This window comes from Camellia sinensis, chromosome 8 (assembly GCF_055761805.1).
Source record: "Camellia sinensis isolate YWXY chromosome 8, ASM5576180v1, whole genome shotgun sequence".
Taxonomy (NCBI): domain Eukaryota; kingdom Viridiplantae; phylum Streptophyta; class Magnoliopsida; order Ericales; family Theaceae; genus Camellia; species Camellia sinensis.
Window position 1 is genome coordinate 18,621,884 of NC_138968.1, and position 24,608 is coordinate 18,646,491.

Sequence of the window (24,608 nt, forward strand, 5' to 3'; positions counted from 1 at the left end):
GGTGAAGAGACCACATGAGGTAGAAAAGACCAACGATCCAAAGTATTGCCCCTACCATCGTTTGATTAACCATCTGATAAAAGAGTGCTTTGTTCTGAAAGATAAAATTCAAGAACTTTTGGACTCTAAGATTATCGAGCTCCCTCCTCAAGAGAAAGCATCTACTAACCCAATCACTATCGATAATGATAATGAAGGTGAATGGGTTGTTTATCAGCTAAAAAGCATGAAGAAAAAACAAAATGCCACAGTGAAAGCTAGAAATGTGGTTGCTTTAACAACACAAGGGCCAAAAGTTTCCAAAACGCAAAAATCAAAAGTTTCTAGGAAACAGAAAAAAGCCAAAGTAAGTAAGAGAAAAGGAAAGAAGAACTCAAAGAAGGAAAAATGGGAGAAATTGGTCCCTGATGAGTAGTTAGAGCAATTTCCCCTTGTCCCAGTCACATTGGAGGAATTTCTACCTTCAAAATTTCAATCTGTGGAGTTGCAGACATACTTTGATAAAAGGAGAGAGGAAATGCTTACTTTGGCCCCTTGCCTAACCATCATTGTTTTGAGTGATGACGAGGAAGATGAGGGTGAAGTTGGTTCAAAAGTTAGGGAAGGAGATTGCATTACATCTCCTATCTGCATACTTGACTCACCAAAGTATACACCAACTTCTCCAGAATACACACCAGCCTCACCAGAGTATACACCAGCTTCTCCAAAATACACACCAGCCTCTCTAGAATATACACCAGCTTGTCCAGAGTACACACCAGAAGCCTTTTCTCCAGAATATTCGCCAATACCACCAATGTACTATCAAAGCACTCCAGAATATGTAAGAGGAACAGAACAAGGAGACACTGGGTGTAGGTCCGACTCTAAGCTTGTGAAAAAGGTGAAAAAATGACTACACTTAAAGAATGATGAGGTGAATGGCAAGTGTAAGTCGGATGATGAATTATGGAAGCATTCAAGTAAACAAGCAAAGTCATCTCAAGTTGAGGATCCTAATGAAGATTGGGAACTTGACTTTTCTCCTGATGGTTCACCATACACATCCCCAGCTAGGACATACGATGGAGAAAGTGTATCAAGTGACCACTTTGACTTTCCTTGTAATGTCATCACTGTGGATGTAAATTTTGAAGAGTGAGAAATACATATCATTTGCAATCCAGGTGATGATGAGAAAGCAAAAATTGAAGCTAGAAGGGAAACAGAACATCAGGAAAAAGTAACAGTCGCTTTGAAAGATGAGGGTTTTGAAGCCCATCAAAATTTGATTATTGAAAGAAATCAAATTTCTAGACACCCTTTCCCTAATTGGGTCGAATGGGTTCAGTTCCCACGAGGATATGTAGTACCTCGTTTTCCTTTATATAATGGGACAGGTTGTCCAAGGCGCCATTTGGTTCGTTTCTTTGCACGATGTGGAAACACAGTAAAAAGTCAGGCGTTACTTCTACGACAGTTCGTTCTTTCTTTGGAAGAATGGGCAGTAGATTGGTACTTCAGCCTGCTACCTAATTCAATCCCAGATTGGGACACCATGGTTGATCGATTCTATAGGACATTTTATAAACCATGGCCAATAGAAATTGAGATGTCAGAACATTTGGATGACGAAGGTACATCTTCTCAAACATATGATTTCATAGAAGGCACAACTGAGGAGAAGATTGAAACTGCCCTTGATCTTCGAGAGATGGGCACTTATCGCCCAAGGGATTTGTTCCCTTTATGGGTAAAGCAAACACCATTTTCTGAAGGATACGAACTTCCAAATGTTGTCCTATATGAAGGGTATGGAGATCCTCAAAAACATATTAGGCATTTTTTGAAACAATGTGGGGGAAACAGCTCAATATCAAGCACTTTGCCTAAAACAATTCCCCCTTTCTTTAGAGGGGATCACCTTTAACTGGTATTGCTCCCTCGATGGAGTCGTGGTGCCTAGTTGGGAGGCCATGAAGAATGGTTTTAAAGAATCCCAATGCTTTTATATACGTGACTCTCGGTACCTAAGAAATGGAAGAAGAATGCAGCTCTAGAAAGATGGAGAAGTGATTGATGATGATGATCACCCTGTAGCTGGACCAGTTAACATGGTCCAAATAGGTGAGGAAACAAAAGAAGTTGAGGCCAACGAAAAGGCAGTTTGTGAAGTATGCCAGACTTACTTGACCTACAGGAGGAAATTACAAAATCCTCAGGACCCTCAAACGTCAGAAGTTCCACAAGTTTTGCTAGAGGAAGAGCAAGTGAAATATGATGTACTAGCTCATCTAAATAAAATTCCAGCATTGTTGAGCGTATATGATGCACTGAAAATGTCTCCAGAACTTCGAAAGTCTTTAATATATGCCCTGTCCAAGCCAGAGGATTTCCACAAAGAAATTGAGGGTAGAAATCAAGAGAAGACAACTACATGCATGGCTATGGTAACCTTTGATGACAATGACATGTGTGCTGAAATGGTAGACCATAATCGGCCTTTGTTTATCACTGGGCTTGTCCATGATGTGAAGATTTCTCGAATTTTGGTTGATGGAGGATCTGCAGTAAACCTCCTGCCTCGAAGGGCCTTAAATCTATTAGGGATTTGAATTTCACAACTGCGCCCAAGTCGTCTAGTCATTCAAGGATTTAATTAGAATGAACAACGCCCAATGGGAAAGATTGAATTACGAACCAAGTTTGGGGATATTGAAGAAAGCACTGAGTTATTGGTCATTGATGTAGACACCTCCTACAATGCTTTGCTTGGGAGACCATGGATGCATAATCATCATGCAGTGCCATCAACTTATCACCAATGTATCAAGTACCCGTTGCCTTCACCCAAAAAAGAAGGGACAATTGTGGATGACAATGATCCATTTGGAGAAGTAGAGGCCTATTATGCTGATGCTCGCTTCTATACAAAGACTTCACAAAGAAAGGGAAAAGATCTGAAAAAGTCTGAAGATACTCCGAATATCAAAGACACTCTAGAGTCTACTGCAGTTTCAACAAAAAGAACTTTTTGATATGTGCCAAAGTCCAAAAGGAAACTGGGGGCAAAGGCTTTAGCCCCAATAAATCCAATTTTGGATCTCATGGGTGAGTTCACGTTGCCATTAAGAAGGACAGAATGCACCTATCTGGAGAAATATAATAAGATTATGGTCCCTTCTAAAGGAAAAGGGTCGAAACCCATCATATTCCACTCACTTGGAGATGTTGAACAGAAAGTGAAAGTTGAACAAGTGCCAGAAGAAAACATCTCGAGTTTTGAGAAACCTACCTTCAGTGCAGAAATTACATAAATGTTGGTGAAAATTGGTTTAGATCCTGAAAAAATACCAAGAACAATGACACCCTTTGATTTTGCATTAACACCTTTACAGAGGCAGGCCATCCAGCAAGGCGGTATTATCACCGCTAAGACAGAAGGGTTAGGCTATCAGGGGGATGAGGAAAAATTTCCAGTAAACATGACTATCACTCAAGATGTGTTGGAAGATGTTGACCAAGATGAAGTTCAACCTGCACCAACAGAATTTGAAGCAGGAGGCCAAGCCATCATGGATGACCTTCGTGAAATAAATCTGGGTGATGAAGGAGAAAACAAACCAACCTTCCATAGTGCAAATTTAAAGGAAGAAGAAGCTTGGCAATATATTGCCTTCTTAAGGGAGTATCATGACTGTCACGACCCCATTCCGCCCCTAGTAGAATGGTGCTATAATGGCCAGTAATCCGAGATTACCAAAGGCCAACTTACAAAAATTTACACACAATCAGAGTATACATATGGGGCCTACATGTGCGGAAGCAACATATTTAAATCTAAGTAGTCCATAGGAGCTGTGCATAGATCAAATGAAATGACATACATATTAACATGATTTTACAACTTGGATACAAATAAAATAAAGTACATATTACATCTTGATCAAAAGGCTTCTCAAGCCGACATATACAAAAGAAGTGAATTAAAATTAAGAAACATAATCTTCAAGAGGTTAGCAAAATGAATCCAAAACTACTTGCAAATAACATCTTAGGCGTCACCGCCTTCTTGCTTGCCATCTACATATATATAAAGGGGAGGGTGAGCTTGGATACTCAGTGAATGATATAATTAATAAAGGTTTGAACGAATGATATCCGAGATCTTTATCAAAACAATACATATCATAGCTTGTAACAAAACATGGGATGAATCAAGTTCATCAATCAAATATTTCAAATCTTCTTGGGATGTTTAATAACATCTACATAATACATGGGGGATGACATTCCGGACAAAACAAAGGAATAATCGACCCGGAATCGATTAGACAAATCCACCCTCACAAGGCCGTCGGTGGGGCCATCCGTACAAGACCGTTGATGGCAGAGATCTCTCAAACATGGTGCTACATGTGCTTAAAGTCCCCTAGCATGAGAGGACTTTCCAAGAATGTCATCAAAATAAGATAATACTTGATACAAAACTAGGGATAATCATTCATACTTGAACAAACACTTTTCCAAAACGAAACAAAGCTTTATCAAAACTTTATAACATAGCTTTATTAAAAATACCACTCACATAGCTCTTCGGGTGGAGGGATTAAGGCAAGGATCCAAGACTTACAAATACATAATAAAGTCTACTGAATGCACTTCAAGAAGACAAGAAGGAATGCTCAAAGATGGATATGAAATGCATTCTCAAAATAAGCTTTACATGAGTGTAAATGATCCCGACATTTCTTTCCAAAACCAAGTCAAGACAAAGTAAAACATGCTGGGAGTTAAATCACTGTTTTTCATCTAGGGAAAACATTCTGGGTACCAACCAGGTCTTGGAATGGATGTACATAAATGATCTAGGCAAAAATGACCTAGCTGGGTGAACTCAGGAGGTCTTGGCTGAGGTCCCACACCTCTTGGCCGAGGTGTGGTTACCTAGGCTTCGGTGTGTAGCTGTCTGGCGAGGTGATACAAGGTGCCGGCAATGGTGTACCATGGTCGGCCTAGGTGTGCATGCAAGATAGACTAAGGTGCAAGTAATCATGCAAGGTAGGCCAATGTGAGATACGATGCTTGGCGTAGGTGTGAGATCTAGACAAGAGTGGTCTCGGTGACCACACCTAGGGAAAGGTGAAGTCTAGAAATCTAGGTTTCCCCTTGAAGAACATGAAGGACAAGAACATGAAGAACATGAATGCTAAAATCATAACTTCTTTATTCAAAATATGAGATTTCATGAGATGAGTTTGAAAACATGGACCTGGGTACCCATACTTGAAGATCTTATGAAAACAAACACAAAAACATGGATCTTGATACAAACTTTCGGATCAAAACATGGTTTTATTTCAAGAACACAAGAACATCATTTTCTCTTTCTAAAACAAGCTTTAAATCAATGCATGGCTCATGAATCATGCTAGATCATGCAATGTGATTGAATAAACATAAAGAACAACAAGAGTAGATCAAGAATCTAACCTCAAAACACGAATCTAACTGTTCAAACTCTAAGGATCAAGCTTGGATTCTAGTTTTCTCACTCTAAGAACTTCTATTCCTCTTCCTAGAGCTTCTCTCTCTTCAAAGGCAAAGATATGACAAAATGATATGTTTTCTCTACTGTCGGCTGACTTAACCCTCTGTTGGGACACGTGGCAACGGCTGGTTGGCTCTCCTAAAAAAGGTGATTGACTGACAAGACAAGAGTATAACAAAGGGTGTACAACAAGTAAGGTGACAAGGGCACTCTGACAAGGCAATGATCTCGTATTAGGACATAGGCTTCAGCAAGTAAGGTCTCAATGATCTCGGCTAGGAAGGATAACACTTGACCTAGCTGTGCCACACCTCGGTCTAGGTCATACCAGTCCCAGAACAAGATCGCTAGGTGCAAAGATCAAAGATCTAGGACGCCTAGATGATAGCATCTCGGCCTAGATGATACACATCTCAGCCTAGGTCATGCACACCTCGGCCTAGATGATGACATCTCGGTCAATATGCCAGGGTGAAGGTGGAGGTCAACCAAAGTGGTTCCAAGATGGTCCTAGGTATAAAAGGCTCAAAGGTGTGACCTAGGCTTGGCATGACCTAGGCTTAACATGACCTAGGCTTGGCATGACCTAGGCTTGAGACAGCAAGGAAGGAACAAAGCAGGCATACAACACTTAGGCAAATCACATAAGCACAAAACAAGACAAGGACCTTTACCTAGGCAAAACAAGTCTAAGTCTACAAATGCAAGCTTAACAAGACAAAATCATGCAAATGCACATGAACATGACTAAGGCAAGAATGCGGGTTATTTCAGTGAGATATTTGCATGGAACTACAGTAAGATGCATGGTCTTAATCCAGAGATTGCAGTCCATAAGCTTGCAATTCATCCTGAGAAACGGCCAGTTAAACAGCCTCAAAGGCGAACTCGACCAGAGCTTACAGCCCAAATTGAAGCCGAAGTCGACAAGCTTATCAATGCAGGATTCATCAGGGAAGTCAAATATCCAAGCTGGCTAGCAAACATAGTGCCGGTCAAGAAAAAGAATGGTCAAATCAGGGTTTATATTGATTTCCGTGATCTCAATGAGGCTTGTCCTAAAGATGACTTTCCCTTGCCCATCACTGAACTTCTTGTAGATGCAACTACTGGGTATGAAACCTTGTCTTTTATAGATGGATACTTAGGATACAATCAAATCTGAATGGCACCTGAAGATGAAGAAATGACTGCATTCAGCACTCCAAGAGGAGTCTTTTGCTATAAGGTAATGCCTTTTGGCTTGAAAAATGCTGGGGCCACGTATCAAAGGGTGATGATTATAATTTTTGGTGATATGCCCCATGACTCCATTGAATGCTATGTTGATGATCTTGTCGTCAAGACAAAGGAGAAGGAAAACCATATGGAAGATTTGAGAAGAATCTTCGAACGTTTGAGGAGATACAAACTCAAGATGAACCCACTAAAATGTGCATTTGGAGTTTCCTCAGGAAAATTTCTAGGGTTTGTGGTTCGAAACAAAGGGATTGAAATTGACCTTACTAAGATTAAAGCCATTGCTGAAATGTCTCCTCTGCGAAATTTAAGGGAATTGAAGAGGCTACAAAGGAGATTGGCTTATATCAGAAGATTTATTTCGAACTTGGCTGGTCAATGCTTGGCATTCTCAAGATTGATGAAAAAGGGTGTTCCATTTGAATGGGATCAGTAGTGCCAAAATGCTTTTAATAGTATTAAGGAGTATCTTTTGAAGCCTCTAGTACTCATGAGCCCAATAAAAGGAAAACCACTCTTGTTGTACATAACAGTCCTGGATGGTTCGTTAGGGGCACTGTTGGCACAACACAATGAGCATGGGAAAGAAAATGCCTTGTATTGCTTGAGTCGTACTTTGTTTGGGACAGAAGTCAATTACTCTCCTATCGAAAAGACATGTCTTGCCTTGGTGTTCGCCTTGCAAAAACTAAAGCACTATTTCTTGGAACACGAAGTCAAGTTGATATCAAGAGCAGACCCCTTGAAATATATACTTTCACGGCCCATACTTTCAGGGAAAGTGGGCTGTAATTCTCCAACAATTCACAATTGAATATGTTCCCCAAGGAGCTGTAAAGGGGCAAGCACTAGCAGATTTTTTGGTAGCACATCTTATACCTGATGACTCACCTCTAGTAACTGATTTACCAGATGAAAAGGTTATGCAAGTAGAAATCCAGAAAGGGTGGGAGATATATTTTGATGAAGCTTCAAGGAGTCCAGATGGCAAGAAGCAAGAAAATCTTAAAAACAATAAAGCTGGAATTGGAATTGTGTTTGTGACTCTAGACAATGCTATAATCACCCATTCTTTCGCCTTAAGTGAAGGATGCTCCAATAATGAGGCAGAATATGAAGCTATAATTGTTGGATTAGAATTGGCATTACAAATTCCTATTGAAGAACTCTCAATTTATGGAGATTCGGAATTGGTGGTAAAGCAACTCCGTAGAGAATACATTGTTAAGAAAACAAGTCTCATCCCGTATCATGAAAGGGCTGATCAATTGCTTTCGCAAGTCAGAAAAACACATATTTTCTATGTGAAGAGAAGAACAAATGCTCGAGCTGACTCACTTGCAAGTTTGGCTGCATCACTCACCCTACCAGATAGAAAAACAATTACTATCATGGTAGGTGAAAGAAGGGTGTTACAACCTTTAGAAGTTTCTGACTTGGTTTCAATCTTGGTCGTCACCACGAAGGGAGAAAGCGAGGAGGATTGGCAGGAACCATTCATAGCTTACCTCCAACATGGTAGGCTACTTGAAGATAAAGTAAAAAAGAATTGAAGTGAGACGCAGGGCTATCAAATTCATCTTGTGGAAGGATGGGTCATACAAAAGGTCTTTGGATGGAATGTATATGCGGTGTATAGCCAAGGAGCGTATTCAAGAGGTAATGGCAGAAATACATGCAGGTGTATGTGGGGCACACCAAAGTGGTCCTAAATTACATACTCAGCTAAAACGGTTGGGATACTATTGGCCGACTATGATTGTAGATTGCATAGATTATGCTCGAAGATGCCAAGTCTACTAATTCCATGGGAACTTTCCTGACCAACCCCCAGAGCCTTTACATTTAACAACTTGTTGTTGGCCATTTGCAGCATGGGGAATGGACATTATTGGTCCTTTTGTACCTCCATCTTCAGCAGGATATCGATATATCCTAGCTGCTACTGACTATTTCTCAAAATGGGCAGAGGCCGTGGCTTTAAAGGATATAAAAAGCACAGTTGTCTCTGAGTTCATCCGAACCCATATCATTTACAGATTCGGAATTCCAGAAAGTGTCAAATATGGATAATGGACAGCCGCTCAGGAGTGATGCTTTGAACAAGTTATTTGCCAAGTACAAAATCAAAAACAACCATTCATCAAGATATCGTGCACTTACCAATGGTTTGGCAGAAGCTTTCAACAAGACATTGTGCAAAATTCTCAAGAAAATGGTGGATAAGAACAAAAGAGCTTGGCACAAAAAGTTACAAGAATTTTGGTGGGCTTATCGGACTTCGTACAGAACTCTTACTCAAACAACCCCTTATTCGTTGGTTTTTGGAGGAGTAGCAGTGTTACTATTTGAGGTTCAAATACCATCATTGTGAGTGGCAATACAAGAGACCTTAACAGAAGATGAAAGTACAAGAGTAAGGTTGGCTAAGCTGGAGACCCTAGATGAAAGAAGGTTGTATGCTCAACAGAACTTGGAGATCTACAAACAAATGATGGCAAATGCATTCAATAAAAGAGTGAGGCTTCGTTCCTTTAAAAATGGAGACTTGGTACTAATGGTTAGAACACCCATAGTAGTTTCATGAAGAACCAAAGGAAAGCTTAAGCCTAAATGGAAAGGACCTTTTGTGATTGAGAATGTTTATTCTAATGGGCCTATTTGTTGATAATGATGGATGGTGACAAAATCATTCCCCCAACCAATGCAAGGTTCTTAAGAGATATTACCCTTAAGGAAGCCTGCTAGGTTGAAAACCCGAAAGGGTAGCCTAGGCAAAAGTTAGGGCCAAAAAAAAAAAAAAAAAAAAAAAAAAGCCACCAACGGTATTATATGTGGTTAAACTGCTAAAATATCCCACCAAAATCTAAGGTGGTAAAACATTGGATACTCTTGGCCTGCAAGAGTATAAACTGTGTACGACCAAACAAAAGTCAAAAACCACCACCGGTATTGTATGTGGTTAAACTGCTAAAATATCCCACCAAAATCTAAGGTGGTAAAACATTGGATACTCCTGGCCCGCAAGAGTATAAACTATGTACGGCCAAACAAAAGTCGAAAACCACCAGCGGTATTGTATATGGTTAAACTGCTAAAATATCCCGCCGAAATCTAAGGTGGTAAAACATTGGATGCTCTTGGCCCGCAAGAGTATAAACTGTGTACAACCAAATAAAATTCTAATCCCACCAACGGTATTGTATGTGGTTAAACTGCTAAAATATCCTGCTGAAATCTAAGGTGGTAAAACATTGGATACTCCTGGCTCACAAGAGTATAAACTGTGTACGGCCAAACAAAAGTCGAATCCCACCAACGGTATTGTATGTGGTTAAACTACTAAAATATCCCACCGAAATCTAAGGTGGTAAAACATTGGATACTCCTGGCCAGCAAGAGTATAAACTGTGAACAGCTAAAATAAGACAAATCAATGTATTGTATTGAGAAATTTCATATAACAAATAAATCTATCACTGAGCGAAATTTCATAAATACATTATGTTTGGATGAATAACAAAATTAAAGTGCATTCATTCATTAAGAGAAGCCTTAGCACTTTCAAAAGCACGTTCCACAACACTGTGTTGTCCATTCTTCTTCTTGTGCTGGCTCAAAACATTCAGAGCAGTTTGCATGTCTTCTTCTGATTTGAAAACACTCTCAGAAGCTTGTGCAAAATCACACATAAAGGATGCATGTTCCGCTTGGGTGGATGACAATTCCTCTTCAAGTTGTTTGAGTAGCTCTTTGGTTTGAATAATCTTTTGATTAAGACCCGCAATGTGCTTATCTGACTTGATAATTAAAGCAGACAACTGTTCATGTTCGCCAGAAACTTTGTTGAAATGAAGCTTCTTCTCATAGTATTGGGCTTCAAATTCTGCAATAGACAAGTTTGAAGAATCTATAAGTTGGGTTTTCAAAACAAAGCACCCAAGGAATATCTTCACCTTCTCGAAAAAGGAGATGAAGTCTACACCCAAACTTTTCAAAATCATGAAAACGTTGTTTGCTATAGCAATCATGCCATTAACATCCGTCATTGATTGGAGAGAAATAGTAAGACCTTTCTGAATATGGGTGGCTGCTTTGTAGAGGAACTTCCCAAAAGAAGGCTAGATGGAGCAAAGGGTGCTTCAAGTTTGTCAAATAATTTGTTAACCCCATTTGCTTCAAGTAAGTCTGCAAGAATTTGGGCCTCTTCCGAGGTATCAGAAGTAATTTCGTCTGTCTCTTCCAATGCGTCACAAGTAATTTCTTTGAAAATAGAAGGAGATACTCAATGAAAACATAGAAGGTAAAAACAATATATATATATATATATATATGGATGAATGAAGTATACCTTGGTTTATGGCTTGAAGAGACTTAGGTGTGGGAGAAAACAAGTTGTGATTCCCACAAGTGGACCACGGATTCTGCAATGTGGCATGATCTAAAGAGAAAAGAGTTCTTTGAGTATGTATACATGATAAAATAAAATGTGGTACAAGGAATGAATAAGAATACCCTTAAAGGTAGCCAATGGCATATACGAGGTAGCTGGGGAAGTTCGAGACGCAGTGCCTAAGAAAATGAGAGGTGTTAAAAAAAAAAAAAAGAAGAAGAAAGAATTATACCTTTCTCAAATAACTTGGATGGCTTGTTCGAAGAAGGAAAAGAAAAACCTACATTTGCTGGGGGCAATTTACTCATCTTAATCGGTGTGCCATCTAAAAGAGGGGTGTAGTCATAAAGCTCATCTTCACTCTCGCTACTTCCATTGAGAGAACAATCAAAAGATTTGGTAGGAGAAGGAACTTCAACACTCTGAATGCGAATACGACCCAAGGCAGTTAATTCATACCCATCTCTCTCAAAGAGTTCTTGAATCATATTCTCATCTTTATCTTCAAAAAAAGAGTACAAGTATGTGCGAAATTGATCCATTGGGGTTTTGGTCGCTACGGTGGGTTGGGAAGTTCCTGTACAATCACTGATAGACATAGTCTCTGGAAAAAGCTTTGCGAGACTAGAAAATTGAGGACCATAATCTACTTGCTCAAAGCTAAATCTCATTTTAAATTGAAAATTACACATATCCTCGAAAAGATGAAGGAGGTCTAAAACCGAGTAACTAGATCAGGAAGGAGCAATAAGTGGTCGACTATTATCCATTCTCTGAGGTGATGATGCTTCCAGAGCAATAGGTGAAGATGATGACCTAGCTCTAGAGTAAGAAGGATTCTTCGTCTTTCGGTCTTTAATTGACATATCTAGTTTTCTCTTGCTTGAAGATTTCGGCTGGGTATGAGTAACATATTGAAGCACGGTAAAGGAAGTCCCAACCACCAATTGGCATAAGGCATGGTTACATGAGAAGTAGATCGGGAGCCTGGTAACTCTAATGAGACTTTTGTACCGCAGCGTAACATATGGTGCCAGTTGTAATAAAATTTAGACCACTCAGAGGGCTGTCGACAAGATACATTAAGCGGTGTAGGGCACGCTTGAGCAAACCCAAATTGACGACCATATCGGTTAGGGGAATACGGTTCAGAAATGAAATTAAATCCCATTTTAAAAGTTAAAATCCCTTGCCTCAAAGATATAAGATAGCCAAGGTGGAAAGGTGATATTCTTTCAAAGTCGACCAGAATGCCTGAAGGTTCACTTTCATGGGTAAGAGCCCTAAACTGACACTCCGTACGATAAGTTAGGAGAGAGTCCACAAATGAAAATTTATCAGTAAAAAACTGAGCAGCCGATTGGTTTCCAATAAACCCAAGATATGGCATGAAATGAATATCAGGAATCAGACAAATCGACTAAGGATCCCCATGAGAGTAAGTCTTAACAAAATATAGTGAAATCCATCCAAAAAGGTAATGCAAAGGACCCTGAATATTTTCCTTCCCAAGTGAAGGTGATGATGCCATTTTACCAAGAGAATGATAGAGGTACGCAAGGACAGGGATGGCCAAGCTAAATAAGGTTCCATCGGCCATTTTGGTGGCTACATGAAACATAGTCGGACGAATTTCCCCGGAAGAGTGAGGGAAGACAAATTTGCTAAGCCAGCTCGCCAAGAAACCAGAAAGATACACATCATCAGGGATTTTATCTTTTCGTTGAAAGCCACTGATCGAAGTTAGGGATTCATCAATGAATTTGAAAGTCCAGTGGTTAAACTTCTTGGATTGAAAAGAGCTGGCATAAATGTTGAAAAGCCCAAGGCATGCCTTGGATGTCTGGGACGAATATAAAATGTCATTGGAGGGGGTGAACTCATCATAAAACTCACCACGGATGGGGAGCCCGCTAATGCGATGAAGGTCCCATAAAGAGATCCCAAGTTCGCCGTAAATGGTATGGAAAGTGTTGGTGTCGGGTGACCACCGCTCTAAGAATCCTTTGAGCAGGGAGACATTCCTAGCATAAGCAAATTGGGATACATAGATTGCAGTATAAATCTCACACTTCTTCAAAATAGGGGCAAATGTGGAAAGAACGTCATTCAACCAAAAAATCCATATAGGGGATTGCAAATGGGTAGAAACGCCGCGGACATAAAAAGAATTATCCCAATTCAATTTTTCATGTTGCATTCTCTTAAGAAGAGTATTAAATTCAGAGCAGTCAAGGTCTTCAGAAAATGGACGGAGGATTGAGACAAGGAATGAACCGATTGATTTGGAATGCCCTTTCTCGAGAATCTCATAGCAGTTTTGAATTCCTGTATAGACCAAGTCTTCAAAAGCCGTATGTAAAGGGATGTAGGGGTCCAACTCGGTAGGTGACAATAAAGAAGTGATAAGTTTGTGCTGAATTATTCTCAGACCAGATGTATCTAATACATCCCTCTTGTCACGTCGAAGATATTCAATTGTCTTTTCCATGCTTCCTAACAAAAAAAAAAAAAAGGAAAGAGATGTTAGTGAAGGCAAAATGTCATAATATAAAGAAATTGACGAAAGCCCCTTGCCAAGGATTCAAGCCGTTGGGGTGACGGACACAATCACTGCCAAGGATTCAAGCCGTTGGGGTGAAGGACACATTCATTGCCAAGGATTCAAACCATTGGGGTGAAGGACACATTCACTGCCACGGTTTCAAGCCGTTGGGGTGACGGACACAATCACTGCCAGGGATTCAAGCCGTTGGGGTGAATGACACAATCATTGCCAAGAATTCAAGCCATTGGGGTGAAGGACACAATCACTGCCAAGGATTCAAGCCATTGGGGTGAAGGATACAATCACTGCCAATGATTCAAGCCGTTGGGGTGACGGACACATTCACTGCCAAGGATTCAAGCCGTTGGGGTGACGGACACGATCACTGCCAAGGTTTCAAGCCATTAGGGTGAATGACACATTCACTGCCAAGGATTCAAACCGTTAGGGTGACGGACACAATCACTGCCAAGGATTCAAGCCATTGGGGTGAAGGACACAATCACTATCAAGGTTTCAAGCCATTGGGGTGAAAGACACAATCACTGCCAAGGTTTCAAACCATTGGGGTGAATGACACATTCACTGCCAAGGATTCAAGCCATTGGGGTGACGGACACAATCACTGCAAGAATTCAACCCATTGGGGTGAAGGACACAATCACTGCCAAGGATTCAAGCCATTGGGGTGAAAGGACACAATCACTGTCAAGGATTCAAGCCACTCATTGCCATTAGGTTGGAAAGGGCAATGATACCTGCAAACAAATTTTGACGCCTTGCGGGTTGCCTGTAAAAGAGGGAAAAAGACATGAAATAATTGCAAAAAAAAAAAAAACAAAACAAAACAATCGTAATTCGTACAGTTACAATTCACTTGCACGAATCACGAGGGGCAAGCCTTGATTAGATTAGATTAAAAAAATTCTACAAAAGGGGCTAAAAATTTGTGAGGGTTTAGCCAAAGAAGTCAAAGGGAAAGCAGGTTTTGTAACTTGGGATACAAGCAGCAAGTTCCTTGGTCATATCCACAAGTAAGGACTTTGTATATAGGCTATTAAAAAAAATCTGCTAAATAACACAGCAACAAATAGGTTGCTGCTGCTGGAAAAAAAAAAAAAAAAAGGTGTGGTTTCAATCTTTACATGCTTGTCTTTACTTCAAAAAGGGTCTTTGTTTGACTATTTAGGTTTGTGGTCTAGCAAAATGGATTGTCTTTTTTCATATCTAGGCCATATCTGCTTAACAAACATGACAGCAGATTATACACATAATACATTTTTTTGGGAGAATGTAAAAAAAAAAGAGCGGTTCATATGGGTTATAAAAAGGCTCATGGAGAAAAAATTTCTGCTAGAAGGTAAAAAGAAAAAAAAAAAGGTTTATTCAAGTTATATATGTGTAATAAAAAAAAGAGGGGCTCATGTAGAAAGAAATTTTGCTACAGGGCTAAGTAAAAAAAAGGTCTTAGCTTCATCCAAAAAAAAAAAAAAGAAGAAAATCTTGCGGAAGTTAGAGCACAAGAAAAAGATACTGTTTGGTCTTAAAAAAAAATTGTTTACATGGTTGTCCTGATTTCAAGAACTGTGGATTTATGGGCTAGCAAAAGGGGCTGTTTTTGCCATAATATAAAAAGCACAGCATTCAATGGTGAGTTCATGAAATAAATCTGCTAAACAAATAGATTGATGCTATAAAACAGCATCAGATTGTCCTGTACACAAAAAAAAAAAAAAATAAGAATGATAAAGGTACAGCATGCAAAGTTTTGGATGGCCAGGCTAAATAAGAGGATGCTGCCACAAAGATATAAAGTCTTGTGATATAACCTAGCGTCAGATTGTGTACAGCGCAAAGTCCTTGTGGTTTGACATATAGGCCATTTAATATATATATATATATATATAATAGAGTTTGCCAAATAGTATAGCAACAAACAAATTGATGTTATAAAATAAAAAAAGAAGAAGAAGATCTTGTGGAAGTTAAAGCATATGAAAAAGAAACTGTTTGGTCTTAAAGAAAGAAAAAATTTGCTTACATGGTTAGCAAAATGGGTTGTTTTCTTTCAAGGCCATATATCTTTGTGGCAGTTTTTGAAGTCTTTGTTTGGTCTCATGGTTTTAAAAGCTGGCAGCAAGAAAAAAATATAGTGTACACACATACACACACACACACACACACACACACACATATATATATATGCTGCTAAACAACACAGCAACAAATAGGTTTTTGCTGTACAGAAGAAAAGGAAAAAAAAGTGTTCATTCTGCTGAAAGAAGCAAAGTATAAGAAAGATGAACCAGAAAAGAAGCAAAGCAAACCTGATATGAGGGGAGTAGAGGGTAATCTTTTGTATCCTCAAAGAGCAATTGTTGCTGGAAAGATACTCAAATAATGAAGACCTAATATGCACCACAAAATCTGCAGAAAAAAAAAGAGGCTGCTGGAAACAATCTGCTGGGAGGAAGAAAGCTACAGGGAAAATATATGGGCTGTATGCATGGATAGGTGTCATATAAGCAAAAATTCTTGATTAAGAAAGGAGGTAGTGTTCCCCTAAAACACTTCAAAGAAGCACGAGTTTAGGTAGGATTTGAAATGCTAGGTAAGAGTTTGTGTAAGATTAGAAATCCTACCAATGCCAATCCATCCTATTCCATTTAGACAAACTCCTAATATATATATATATATATATATATATATATCTACTGTAAAAAAAATCCTAAAAATAATAAGTAGCAACTTGGAGGCCCACAAAAGAAAAGGCCCAATTAAAAAATGATGGCCTAGAAAAGGAAAGGTCCATGATGGCCTAGAAAAATCCATTGTGGCCTAGAAAAAAAACTCTACTGTAAAAAATGGTGGCAAGTTGGAGGCCCACAAAAGAAAAGGCCCAATTAAAAATGGTGGCCTAGAAAAGGAAAGGTCCATGATGGCCTAGAAAAAAAAAATCTGTAGTAAAAAATGGTGGCAAGTTAAAGGCCCACAAAAGAAAAGGCCCAATTAAAAAATGGTGGCCTACAAAAGGAGAGGTCCATGATGGTCTAGAAAAATCCATGATGGCCTACAAAAAAATCTACTGTAAAAAAAAAAATGGTGACAAGTTGGAGGTCCACAAAAAGAAAAGGCCCAATTAAAAAAAGATGGCCTAGAAAAATCCATGATAGCCTAGAAGATAATCTACTGCAAAAAATGGTGGCAAGTTGGAGGCCCACAAAAGGAAATGCCCAATTAAATCTTGGACCTTACTCATGACCCTTCAAAAAAAATAAATAATAATAATAATAATAATAATAATAATAATAATAATAAAATAAAAAAAATCAAGTCCACAAAAAGGACCCATGCAACAAAAGTAAATGGCCCATGGACTATAAAGGGCAATAAACCGTTTATTTATTTATTTATTTTTTTTAAAAAAAGATCAAGTCCACAAAAAAGGACCCATGCAACAAAAGTAAAAAGGCTCATGAAAAAAGAGCCGTCAACCCAAAAAAAAAAAAAAAAAAGGCCCAGGGACCAAAGCAAAGAAATAATTTCATCCAAGACCTAAAGATCGTCTAAATAAAAGTGCCAAATTGTCGTGACTCGCACAGTTAAGAAAATTCACTTGTGCAAGTCACGAGGGGCATTTTTTGGCACATAAATTTCAACTAAATTTATGACACGTATAGAACCTATGATAGGAAGGTTATAGGTAATCACTTCCTAAAAAAAGATCAATATGATCCATTGAACTACATAAATAAAACGACGTTGTATCTCAACAACGTCATTCAAAATGCTCAAGTGACACGTGGAGCCTACGAAAGATGACACCTGTAGAACCTACAGCAAGGATACCACACAGGATGAAAACCCAAAGATCAATCCGGTTAATCAGATAAACGATTAATCAGATAGCGCTATTATTCAAAATTCAAAATGGCGCTATCATTCAATTTGAAATTCAAATTGAAGATGAGGCATTCCTATCACCTGATGGCCCTCTATAAATATGAGGACCATCACACAAGACGGGGGAAGAGAAAATCAGAAGTGAAAAGATCAGAGAGAGAGAGAAAGAAATTGAGAGCCAAAGAAGTCGTTACAAGAAAGAAGAAGAGAAGCCTAGAGAACTCAAGAGCCTACGCTAATGGCGATGAATAGGTAAAGGGTTCCAAACCCAAGAATTGTATTTTTGTATTTGAGGGTTCAAAACCCATAACAATTTCAATAAAATATTTATTTTTCTTAACTTGTCTTTTGTTGTTTATTTTGTTCTTCATTAATCGGAGGTTTCATCTGTATAACATGTGTAATTAACGATCGGAAATATAGATCGGAAATAAAAACCTGCTATTCAAATAATCAACACTGTTTAGTCCAAAAACTAAACAGTGGACATTTGTAACATAAAATTTTGAAATGTGTTGAAACACTTCATGTTTTAAAATTTGTGTCTAGAGGTGGCCAATATCTTGACAGAGAAAAATCCGAACAAAGTCCCCATTAAAGAGATAACCGATGAGGAGTATGCCGCTCATCTTGAAAGAATCGAGAAATAAAACACAAATGAGTATAAATGTCGGTATTATCTTTTGAATTGTCTTTCGGATCAATTTTATGATTATTATGATACTACTTACACCACTGCCAAGAAAATTTGGAAAGCCTTGCAGAATAAATATGACACTGAAAAGGCAGACAGTAAAAAATATGTTGCAAGTCGTTTTTTCCGCTATCAAATAATAGATGGAAAATCAGTGGTGGAGCAAGTTTAAGATTTTCAGATACTAGTGACTGAAGTTAGATCCAAAGACATCAAAATTGGAGACAATCTTGTTGTAGCAGGTATTATTGACAAATTACCATCATCTTGGAGGGAGTTCCAGAAGTCAATGCGTCACAAGCAAAAAGAGACGCCCTTGGAGACTTTAATCACACGGATTCGGGTGGAGGCGGAAGCACGAGGACAAGATGCGCTTATGACACAAGAGCATTCCACTGCAAAGGTAAATTTAACTTCTGAAAATACTTTACCTAAAGGTCGATTTCATAAAAATAGTCACTTGAAGCCAATTAAGAAGATCTGGAAAAATATTGGAAGGCCACAAAATAAAAATTACCCGAGGCAAAAGAAATGGAACCAAGAACCCCCTTCACAAGATCTGACAAACATGACATGTTTTGTGTGTGGCAAAAGTGGGCATATTGTTTGAACTTACAAATTTCGGAAACAACAGTCTTGACCATAGGCTAATGTTACCGAAGAACCATTTGTGGCTATGATCACAAATATTTTTATGGTTCAATATGTGGAAGGGTGGTGGGCAGACTCTGGTGCCAATAGGCATGTCTGCTATGATAAAGATTGGTTCAAAGATTTCACTCCTTTTAATGAGGAGAAGACTATTATGCTTGGTGACTCCAGTTTAACCAAGGTGCTCGGGTTTGGGGATGTTGAGCTGAAATTTATCTCTGGACGTGTACTTGTTTTAAAAGATGTGTTGTACACACCGTCTATGAGGAAAAATTTGATGTCAAGTTATTTGCTTAACAAATCTGGTTTCAAGCAGACTATTGAATATAACTAATATGTAATCACTAAAAAAGACATATTTGTGGGGAAAGGATATATCTGTGATGGAATGTTTAAATTAAATGTTGAGAATAAGAAAGCACATGTTTTTGTTTACATGCTGTCTTCTATGAATTTTTGGCATGCTCGCCTATGTCATATTAATAGCCGATATGTGGGAGTCATGAGTAGTTTAGGATTAATTCCCAGACTAACAAATAAGTTTGAGAATTATGAAGTTTGCAGTCAAGCAAAAATAACTAAAAGGCCTCACAAAGGTGTGGTGAGAAATACTAAATTGTTAGAATTAATTCACACTGATTTATGTGAATTTGAAGGAATGTTAACATGTGGTGGAAATAGATATTTTATCACTTTTATTGATGATTTTTCAGACTACACTTATGTATACTTGTTGAAAAATAAAAGTGATACTTTTGAAAATTTTAAAGAATTCATTCTTGAAGTTGAAAACCAATTCGATAAAAAGATTAAAAGATATAGAAGTGATAGGGCTGGGAGTATGAATCTTTTGGATTCAACTTATTTGCTTAGTCTTTGGGAATAATCCATGAAACTACTCCACCATATTCACCTACATCTAAAAGTGTAGCAGAAAAGAAAAATAGAACTTTAACGGGTTTAACAAATGCTATGCTAATTGAAGCAGGTGCTCCTTCAAATTTGTAGGGAGAAGCAATTTTAACTGCATGTTATGTTATGAATAGAGTGCCACATAAAAAAATAAAAGCTACACCTTTTGAGTTGTGAAAAAGGTATAAGTCAAATTTGAGATATTTGAGAGTTTAGGGTTGTCTAGCTTTTGTTAGACTTGTGGACTCTAAAAGACCTAAATTAGGTGTGAAAGGTGCCACTTGTGCTTTTCTTGGATATGCAACAAATAGTACAACCTATAGATTTTTTGATATTGAAAACAAAATAATTTTTGAATCAGGTGATGCCATTTTTCATGAAGAAAAATTTCCTTTTAAATCTAAAAATGGTGGGGATCAAAATTATCAAGAAAATATTTTATCTGAAACCGGTTCCTTTACTCCTCTTTTACAAAACCAAGATACTGTAGTTTTTGAACCTAGAAGGAGTAAAAGAGCCAAATTAGAAAAAGATTTTGGCCCTGATTATCATGTTTTTAATATGGAGAAAACTCTATTAACTTTATAAGAAGCTTTGGCATCTCCTGACTCTGTTTTTTGAAACGAGGCTGTAAATGATGAGATGGAATCATCATTATCCAATAAAACTTGGGTATTAGTAGATTTACCACCAGGTTGTAAAACTATTGGCTGTAAATGGGTTTTGTGAAAAAAACTTAAACCGGATAGAACTATTGATAAATATAAAGCAAGGTTTGTTGCAAAAGGTTTTAAACAACAAACAGATCTTGACTTTTTTTATACATTTTCTCCGATTACTAGAGTTACATCCATTAGATTATTAATTGCAGTGGCTACAATTCATGATCTAAAAATTCATCAAATGGATGTTAAAACAGCCGTTCTAAATGGAGACTTGGGTGAAAAAATCTATATGGATCAACCTGAGGGTTTTGTGGAACCCGATCAAGAAAGCAAAATGTGCAAGTTAGTTAAATCCCTATATGGCTTAAAACAGGCCTCTAAACAGTGTCATGAGAAATTTGATTCCTGCATGATTGAGAATGGCTATAAAACAAATGAATATGATACATGCATCTACTATAAATTCTAAAGAAAATTCATATGTCATTATTAGCCTCTATGTGGATGATTTACTTATATTTGGCTCTAATTTGCATATCATCGTGGAAACTAAAAATATGCTTAGTGGCCATTTTGATATGAAAGATCTTGGTGAGGCTAATTATATTTTGGGAATGATATATCTGTAATGGTATATTTCTTGATTAGTCGCATTATATTGAGAAAATTTTGAGAAAATATAATTTTTATAAGTGCAAACATGCTCTTACTCCTTTTGATCCTCATGTGCGTTTATTTCCTATTGAAAATGATGAGGATGTAATTAATCAAAAAGAATATGCTAGTATGATTGGTAGCTTGGGTTATATGACTGACTATACTAGACCTGACATTGCCTATGTAGTTGGAGTAGTTAGCAGGTTTACTAGCAAGCCTGGTAGTGATCATTGGCTAGCCATTGAGCGTATTATGAAATATTTATCTGGTACCAAAAAATGTGGCTTGTTTTTTAATAAGTATCCTGCAGTACTTGAAGGTTACAGTGATGCCGATTGGAATACATTGTCAGGTGATTCATTATCAACCACTGGTTACTTATTTACATTGGGAGGTGGTGCTATAAGTTGGAAATTGAAAAAACAAACCATTATTGCTAATTCAACAATGGAGGCTGAGCTTATTGCTTTAGCTACAGCCAGTGAAAAAGCAATTAGTTAAGAGATTTGTTAAATGAAATCTCTTGTTGGGAAAACTCGATTCCACCTATATTGATTCATTGTGATAATACTGTAGCAATTGGTCGAGTTAATAACCGTTATCATAACGGTAAATCCAGACATATCAGAAGAAAACACAGTACTGTGAGATCTTATATGAATAATGGCATCATGAATATGGATTATATTAAATTTGGTGATAATCTTGCAGATCCATTAACTAAAGCCTTAGCAAGAGATAAAGTTTAGAATACATTGAGGGGGATGGGGTTGAAGCCCATTGAATATAGCAGGAGCCATGTATGAGGATACTTAACCCAAGGACCAGAGATCTTGTAACTGGGTTCAATGAGAAAAACGATCATATGATGGCCGTGAGAAATGCACTAAATTACTTTTTACCAATCCCTATGATATAAGTGCATTTATCCTGTAACGTTGTAGAGGTTGAGTTATTAAAAAAACTCTTAATGAATTTATGTAGCTCTTGTTAAGTGGGGTGTCATAGTTACAAGAGCACCCTTGACAGAACTCACCTATGTGAGTGTGGAAGTGGAGCTGCTACCTATGAGATTTGGACTAATTCTCAAACACACTCATGAATCCTGGGATCGCACGAAGCCGTAATGTACTGGCTCTTAAAGCTTATGTGAACACCTGGAATATTATGTGTGTTCAATAATTATTTATTCCCCTTAAGTAGTCATAGTTTAATGCTGAGCATACTATTGGCACTAGAGTAGATATTATTGTTTCACTAATGGAGGTTCAATGCAGAGCACACCTACCATGACGCATAATATCTTTTTTTGCCTAATAATCTTAGATTTGCTACCTATAATATTAAAATAGGTGGGGGAATGTTAACAGATATTTTAATATTATAATGTGTTATAGATTATATTGTATGATTGGGCTCCAAATAACTTGTTCTCCTAGTTAATCCTTTCTTTTGCTCCAAGAAAACTTGCCCACCAAGTCTCCAAGTCAAGTCTTCATTCTTATCCACCAAGCCTCCAAGGAAATTTCCCATCAAGTTTCCTCACCTCCAAGAAAATTTCCCACCAATTTCCTCTCTTATACTTTTCCTCCAAGTTAACCCCTTTCTTTGTGACCAAGCTTTCCTCTCCTATAAATTGAGACTTTCACCTCTCTTATTGTAGCTTAAGTTTCTTATTTGTGAGATTATCAGGCAAATAAAAAATGGTGTATGTGCTAAAGCTTTGGGTTCAACCAATTGTGCAGTATTGGTTAACCATACGACCTAGTCGGGCTGTTGTATCTTGGGGGGGACAAGTCAAGATTTTTTTTGCTGCACCAGTGTGAGGCTTTGCATAACCGCAGAGGGCTTGAATCTCCTTAAAGAGAGCGAATTTCCCACACCTCAGCCTTTTCAATAATTATTGTAATTTTTTTATTTGTATTTTCTGGTGTTTTATTTGTAATTATCACCAACATTACATTTGAGCTTAGATCTGTTAGATCTGTTGAAAATGTTGTTGTTGTTGATGAATTTGTGAAGAAAATCTGCTTAATTGTTGTTGATGAATTCTTGAAGAAAATCTGTTAGATCTGTTTAATTGTTATTGTTGTAGTTTGAAGAAAATATGGAGCTGATTTTTTTTTTCTTTTTCTTTTGGTCGGGGAATTTTCGGGGTCGGGGAAACCCGATCCCCGTTAAGGGGCGGGGGCAGGGGTGGTGATAAGTTCTCCGTCGGGGCTCGGGACCAGGGACAAGGGCTCGGGACCAGGGACCGTTGCCATTCCTAAAAAGTCTCAAATATTTTTATTTTCTAAATATAAGATGCATAATTTTAAATCAATTAGCTTTAGGCCTTGTTTGGGAAGTAGAGATTTTTACCAAAAAAAATTGTCAAATCATTATTTCTATTTATTGTTTTATACATTTTTTCATTAAAAAAAATTATTAAAAAAATCTAATTCCCAAACACTTCCTCATGCTATGTTTGGTTGGGAGAATTGAGGAGGGATTTGGAAAGGAAAATATAAATAACAGGTGAAATGTGAATAAAATATACCTGCATTTCAATTAGTTTCACACACTTTTTCTTTTTCTTTCTAAATTCCTCATCAAAACTCCCAACCAAACGAAGCTTAGTGTTTTGTTTCCACCCTGTATAAACAATTTTTTTTTGTTAAGACCCTTAAAATCAACAAGTCATAAACAATGATTACAGTTGTATTAAAATTTTTAATTTGTTGACAAAAAATAAAAGTAAAGAAAGAGAAAATTGCTTGTGAGTGGTACTCTAGAAAATTATTACAGATTCATAAAATTTTTTATAATTTTAATTATTAATGTATATAAAATTTATCATTTATTTGTAACGTTTTTTTAAAAAATTTACAATGAATTGATATTTCTCCCCTAAAGAAATCCAAACACATAATAGGAAAATAGAGTTCAAACTCTCTCTCATTTACGAGTGACTATTGGGTACTCCTGGAGTATGATTGCGTGGTACTCTAAGGTGTTGTGATTGGTAAAAAATGTAAGGCTCATGATTTTGTAGCGGGTGATTGAGCAATATGAGAGGACATAATGTATGATGATTAGTCTTGGAATATGAATATGTGACACTCCAAGAGTATTATTAAATTAGGGGTGTAATTTGGGTGGGTTCAACCTAAGTCTAGCTTGAATTTTTTTAGGGCTTAGATAAGAAATTTTTAAATTCAATATGGGTTTGGGTAAAAATTCAAAAACCTGAATTAAATTTGGGCGGATTTGAACAAATACATCAAACAATCCGAGCACTCCAAAACCCGAATTATACATATATAGATATATAAAAATGTTAAATATACATATAAATTATTAACCATCACATGATATTAATGTAATTTAGATTATTAAATCATATTGAATATATATTATATATACAAGCAACA

The 24,608-nt window shown here is 37.5% G+C and overlaps 1 protein-coding gene across 1 annotated transcript; it reads left to right on the forward strand.

Annotated features, from left to right (window-relative positions):
* The first annotated feature begins 6,698 nt into the window (after nucleotides 1-6,698).
* Nucleotides 6,699-8,845, forward strand: LOC145797605 (uncharacterized). Its single transcript, XM_082884981.1, has 3 exons — nucleotides 6,699-7,157; nucleotides 7,549-8,290; nucleotides 8,646-8,845. Exons 1-3 carry the CDS (start codon nucleotides 6,699-6,701, stop codon nucleotides 8,843-8,845), a joined length of 1,401 nt encoding a protein of 466 aa, XP_082741107.1.
* The last annotated feature ends 15,763 nt before the right edge of the window (nucleotides 8,846-24,608 follow it).